This window comes from Varanus komodoensis, unplaced genomic scaffold (assembly GCF_004798865.1).
Source record: "Varanus komodoensis strain SLA01 unplaced genomic scaffold, ASM479886v1 scaffold53, whole genome shotgun sequence".
In the NCBI taxonomy this organism is placed as follows: domain Eukaryota; kingdom Metazoa; phylum Chordata; class Lepidosauria; order Squamata; family Varanidae; genus Varanus; species Varanus komodoensis.
This window is the reverse complement of record NW_025336126.1, coordinates 5,294,028-5,300,622: the sequence shown is the minus strand read 5'-3', so window position 1 is coordinate 5,300,622 and position 6,595 is coordinate 5,294,028. Positions and strand designations below refer to the sequence as shown.

The following is a 6,595-nucleotide window of genomic DNA, read 5'->3' as shown; positions in this document are numbered from 1 at the left end:
CCTAACCCTAACCCTAACCTGGTGCACACCCCTAACCCTAAGATAGGGGTCAAGTTCCATGGAAAATGGACGATTTTGAAAAAACCGTCCTTGAGTAGCTTTCTCTGCACAGCTCATCATTTCTGCCCATTCTATGCACATTCCAACCACCCATATCATGCCAGGACACTTTGTTTTTCTAACCCTAACCCTGTGATGGTGCTGAAACTGCCACCCAAAATCCTCTTATTAATCATAATGTGTCAACACTACAATAAAAACTGAAAGCTGAGGTTTTCATTTAGAAAAAAACAACTCACAGCTCATCCATGCAAATATATATATATATATATATTGTCAGCTCACTGAGCAGCCTTGTGAAGGCTTGGATGAGCTGTGGCTAATGACTCGTGGCTCGTGATGTCATTGCCTGGCACCACTACTCCTTTCCAAGCATGGCCCATATGTACACTGTTATCCGGTGCTCGACTGCTGGGGCGATGCTGGGGCGACTCGGCTCGCATGCCAACGGAGAGGGCTCTGCATGCCCGTTGTGGCACATGTGCCATCAGTTCTCCACCTCTGCCCTAGGCTGAGTCTCTACATGCGGCAGAATGAGATGGGTGAAAATGGGAGTTGGTGGAAAGGCCTATACCGCTCGAAACAACAGATGGAGGCCAACCACGTCCGACAGATTCGTAGGTCAAAATTCCCTGCAAACAGAAAAGCAGCACGTTCTCTTGCTGCTCACCTGTCGCCAGGGCCTCAGCTGTGGCCAGGTGCAGCACAGTGTCATCACTGACCGGCCAGTCGGGAAGTGCCGCACGGATCTTCCCAAGGCCTCCCATTTCCTGGAGCTCCTGGTGGATCTGAGGCCCTGAAGTGCAGTATTCCCAGCGTTGCTTGCGATACCCAAGGGCGTCCCCGGCACCAGAAAGCACCATCGCTGCCCGATAGGCCTCCTTGGAGGGGGTGTGGGGCCTGCAGTGGAGCATGCAAAATGAGAGCAAAGTACAAGTTTTATGTGTATTTTCAAGCACACACACATACATGCTCCGTACAAACTAGAAGAATTTTGCAGCACCAGAATCTGAATTCAACAACTGGCATTAACTAATCCATTTACCGACATGGAATAAATTGCAATGTTTAACTCTGGCATGTGGAGTCGGGAGCCCAAAGTTCTTGCCATCCCTTCATTGCAAAACTCCTGACCAGACAATAAATGGAGACTGAGCATTTTTATCACAGGATGACCACAGATCTGGTATTTGCAGCACACACACAAAATGGAGTTTTGTAGCAACTTAAAGTCTACCCAGTTTGTTGTGACGCATATTTTTATGTCCAGAGAGAGATAAAAATGGTAAAACGCTGATACCGAAAGGCTGCAAAATGCAAGAGACAGATTATCTGACATTTCTGGGCTGATTAGTGGCTCCAGACAATCTAACGTAGGTTGGGGAACCCGTGGGCTTTCGGATGTCATTGGACTCCCAACTCCTATCATCCCCAGCCAGCATGACCAACGATCAGTAATTATGGGCGTTGTAGTCTCAGGTCCCCCACCTTGATCTACAGTAATCTAAACCCTTGATCTAAATAATGCAATTTGCCTTGCACAGTTACTTGGGAGTAAGCCTCATTGAACTGAATGGGATTTATTTCCAAGTAAGTGCACATAGGCTCACACTGTGATCAGACTGATGTACCTCACAGTCTTATACCCCTTTCCAGAATAAGACCCAGTTCTACCAGAGAAGACTATAACCATTGCGCCTCCTTTTTCTCCTGTTCCTTCACTTCATGCCTTTTACAACCACGTGGTAGGCAGGCAAGCAACACGTCCGTTTCTGCATTGGAGAACTTGTCATCTCTTGAATTTCTGCCCATCATGCAGCTGCTCCAAATGCAGAGGTATCCCCAGGGAGAGAGAAGGGGAGGCTGCCCGCCCTTTCTCTCCAACCCTGCTGCTTCTCTCTAATCCAAGACCCGGTTGCTTTTCACCAGTCCCGGGCTCGCTCCTCTGTGTTTAACAGCACCTTCATTTGCAGACAGCCGACTTGCCCGACGTGTTGCCTTCCAGATGTTTTGCGCTGCAGCTGCCTTCAGAAGTAAACAGTGCAGCTAATGGCCAGAGGTGAAGGGGGCTGTAGTCCAAAACATCTGGAGGGCGCCAGGTTGAGGAACGCATAAGAGAATGATAAAGCAGTTCTCAGTGAAATGATTGATTTGCACAAACAACCCTTCTGCTGAACGTAGAAGAGCAAGAAAGGCTGTTTTTATTTATTCGTGTGTTTTTCTGTTCTGCTGGCAAACGTGACCCACGCTGCCCAACCTATTTTTCGAGTTAGCAAATAAGATGCTTGTTCCTTACATTCATTACGGTAATAAGTCTCGCCCGACCCACCGGGCAGGGAGAGGGACGGAGATCGTGTTCACTGGCGTTGTTAGTTCCCGTATGCTATTTCTGGTGCGGATATTAGGCTTATTATGGTAGTACCTCCCTCTACACCCACCCTGCATGAGGAGTCGCGTTTCAAAAAGCAAGCAGAGTTGAGCGGTGGGGGTAGGGAAGTTTATCCCGGAGGGGATGATGATTATGATGATTATTTTCCGGGAGGAAGCGATCAGCTGCTTACAAGGCGTCCATGGCGGTGGCTGGGGTAGTAGCGATGGCTTCGCGTCCCCCACTTGCAGGCAGCCTCTTGCAACAGGCTTCTCCTTGTCCGCTCGTCCGCCGTTCCAGGAGCTGCCTCAGCACGTTCAAAGCCAGGGGACGCCCCCGCTGTACCCCAGCCAGAATCCAGTGGGAGGGTCTTAAAGCGCAAGGCTCATGGCAGGTTCTCCCCTCTTCATGAAATGGGGGTGGAGAGGGATAGACTTGTGTATTCACGAGGATGAAAACTGTTTGCCCTCTCCAGGGTACCGCCCTGAGGTTTGTGCCCTGAAAAATCAGGAGTGCTTTTCAACGTGCTTCTGACCCCTTACTACAGTCCCCACTAAACTACTTACACCTCTGGGCTGAAAGAAGAAAGGTTGTTGAAGCCGGCTTAAGCAGGGCAGGTCGATGTCCTGCTAAAGCTATTTTGTGCAGGGAGAAAGAACATGGCCAACCTGTGTGACTCTCGAGCAGATAAGAACTAGACATGGGAAACGTCTGGTCCTTGACAGAAGAAAGGTCTTTTTGAGGCTAACTGCAGGGGGATGTTCATGCATTGATGTATTAATGCATTAGATGTGTCCAGTATTAGGTGACCTAATCGCTTACATAGAGCATCAAACTCACGTACTGAGGTGCAAGTTTCAGGACACTGCTTTGGGCTGACCATCCCCTTTCGTCTCGCTTTATTCTAGAGTGCACTAGAATAAAGCTGCTTTTGGCTCTAAGTCTTGTCTCAGGCTCCTTTCGACGGAGGCCTGGGGTCCAGCCGGGTTTGCCCTAGCAGCTGACTGGCTGAATTCGGTAACAAAACTATTGCCAGTGTTCACTGGCTGGTCAGAGGACTTTCGGCAAAGTAGGGCTGAAGCCAATTTATAATATGAAGAAATGCAACTGGGGTGAGGACGCGTGGGAGGCTGCAGCCAAACAGCATCCTGCACTCGCTACTCGTGAACTCCTGCAGCTTTGCCTCCAGTGGCCTTTGTGATCTGAGCCCGCTTGCCCAAGACCTCCAAATGGCCAAGACACAGCGGGGATGAAACGGAATCTCCCAGATCTTCCTTGGATTTCTGCAAGGAGTTTGCAGGGAAATGAAAGAGGAACTTTCCTTAGCAATGATATTTAAATCAGAACCACATCACACACCAACAAAACACACGTACAAGTATTAATCTAAAACTGAGAGGCCTGGGATATACCTGCTCCCGTGTTCTGCTTTTTCTGTTTGCGCACAAACGTACATTCGATTCACCACTTCTTGCCCTCCAGATGTGCTGGACTGCAACTCCCATCAATGGCCATTCTGTCTGGGAATGATGGGTGTTTGAATCCAACACATTGTGAGGGCACAGGCTGAGGAAGGCTCAGTGTACACACCCATGAGCACAGACACTTCCGGCTGTACAACTTCTCCAAATTGGAATTGCTGTGCCGAATTAAAAAGGAGTGTCATGAGTATGTGCCATTCCTCACACTCCATATTTCATGTGTCTTCGTGAGTGGCTGCTTTTCTGGTTCCCGATGACAAATATCTACCTCCTGAAGGCAATCAGGGAAGGAAACATTTCTAAATGGGATGTGAGCTGCATCGTCTCTTTTATCTCATCAGTGTATCTCAAATTATTACTGTAATATCTAATGTAGTAAAATCCCCTAAATACTCAACTATGGTTACACTAGGATATACTCTGCTTTGAAAACCTATGTTGTCATGGTGGTTTGTGCTGGTATGGTTGTGATATAGGATCAAAACAGAGTTTTTGGTGAAAAAAATCCACATTAGTATTTAACATTGTAGTCATAGCATATGCTATTTTATTTGTTTTACACCTTTTTCTCTTGTTCACAGTATTCCTTAATAACCTTTTTGTGATGCAAAAGGGGGAAATATTGCAGTCATGTACTTCCTGGTGTTTACACTATATTTTCTCTTAACTTGTCCATTACCTCTCCCTTCATGTAAGTTAATGCAATCACTGCATGGAGGAAGATGAGTCTTGAAAAGCACAGGTACAAATATCTCAAATGGAAAAATAAACAGCAGCACCTTATTAAAAAAAGGCAAGTCAAGGAAACCAGGTGTACACAGGGTGAATGCAAAGGAACTGCCCCAAACGATGGAGGAACAGAAAGGAAGGGAGAGTTGGCTCTTCTTCTAAGCTTTCTCAATAAACTTATCATCATCTCGCCATAACTCCTTGCCTCGTAACTTTCTACAACTGCTTGGTCACATCTCATGGGTCTTGGAATTTCTCTGCCCTGACCCCACTTTCATTTCTAGATAACTTTAATTAACAAATTTATGGAGATAAATAGATCAAAGACTCATCCTTGACCCTTTAATGTCTGTGGTTATCTTCTCACCAACACCCTTACAGCTTCCAGCTATACCTAAATTATTCAACCTTCTGATATTACATTTCCCACACTACCTACTTTCATATAACTGCTTTTTGCCAAGACTGAGAACTAAGAGAATTTATAATCTTTCTCCAACATTCTGCATGAGCTTGTAAGTTCCGCAGGAACTTGCAAATTCAGATATCAGTATGGTATCTTTGACATATCCTGTTTGAGTTTGTTTTCTGCAAGCGTTTACAACATTCTGCATCCTGATTCTGTGGGGTTGTGCAAGAGCCTGCCCTGCTGTGGGGTGAATTGCAAGTTCTGCAATTTGCTTCATGAAGGATAGGAGCATGAGGCAAAAGAAGCGGGAAGAAAGCAGGAAGGCGAAAGCAGCAAGCCGTGTCAGAAACGTGTGGCTCGCACTGGCCCTACTAGCCTGGCCAGTCAGGTGGGGAACATCTTGAACCTGTAGGATGTGTTCTTACCCTAACGTTATGTTAGTTACAACTGTGCACCTCACCACTGTCCCTCATCTCCCTCAGAACCAAAGTTGCAAAAAGGTGGGTGGAACTGGCCATTAAGCAAGCATCTACTGCTCTGCTTTCGGAATCCAGATTGGCTGCTTCCTTTGTGTGGTTTTCTTTTTTTTTATGCGCACTTGTTCGCACGCACGTGCACACACACACACAGACAAAACACAAATGTTCTTGGCAGCAGCATCTGCTTACTGGTGGTGCCATCCGAGCAGGACTTTGGGGCAGATGTCCGGAGCTACACCGGGCAGAATGAGCAACACGGCTGGCAAGCTAGTTTGAAATAATATATTATTACTACTGTATTATACTACTATATTATTATTACTACTATAATTACCCCTGCCTACTTACTGTCCACCAGGGTCGCCAGAAGACCATTAAGTCTACAGTCCAAAAGGAAAGGTGGTATAGCTATGTAACACAGGAAGCACAATAAAATAGATATCAGTGGAGTTGTAATAATAAAATGGGGGCTGACTGTGGCCTCCAGAATTGTTCCCCTACAGCTGGCAAGATATGTCGATTTCAGTAATGCAAATAGGCACTTTTAAGACTCTAGACTTGATGGCCTTACTTAGGGAGTGGAGTGTGGTGGGGGGGCTTTCTAGTTTGCAATGTGATAAAGTCAACCCACTGATTGTATGCCTGCTTCATTTATGATTTCTACACTTCAGCCTCTGAGTTAACCTGTGCACATTGCATGCATCCCTGTATCCTTCTGTCCTCTTTTTCAGTGATGGCCGTTCTGTACTATAATGCAGGATCAACACATGCAGATGCTTTGAGGCCCAAGAAGAGGACACTGATGCTTTTCATGAAAGCCTTTGTCTTGGATGTTATGAACAGAAGCAAATAGCGTTAGGAGCACAACCTACTCATGCCCCATTCGTATGTGTTTCAAGAACAGCGGGGACTAAATGAAGCATCCACAGTAACAGAAGCCGTGATGGAAGAGGGAGGGAAAAAGAAGTCAGAGACGCCGAACTCCTGCCCCACAGGAGAGGCAACAGGTGGGGGGGACCCTCTCATTCAAATAGATCCATTTTTGTGCATCTGGGTGTGACTTAGCAAT

The 6,595-nt window shown here is 46.6% G+C and overlaps 1 protein-coding gene across 1 annotated transcript in view; it reads right to left on the bottom strand.

Moving 5' to 3' along the window:
- LOC123032210 (protein ADP-ribosylarginine hydrolase-like) overlaps positions 1–2,689 on the bottom strand; it is an 8,093-nt gene extending 5,404 nt beyond the window's left edge. The window contains exons 1-2 of the mRNA XM_044447929.1: positions 2,622–2,689; positions 731–960 (exon numbers count right to left, since the gene is read on the bottom strand). Coding sequence (XP_044303864.1) covers positions 731–960; positions 2,622–2,632 — 241 coding nt within the window. The 5' untranslated portion in view covers positions 2,633–2,689. The remainder of the gene's footprint in view (positions 1–730; positions 961–2,621) is intronic.
- Between the last annotated feature and the right edge of the window lie 3,906 nt (positions 2,690–6,595).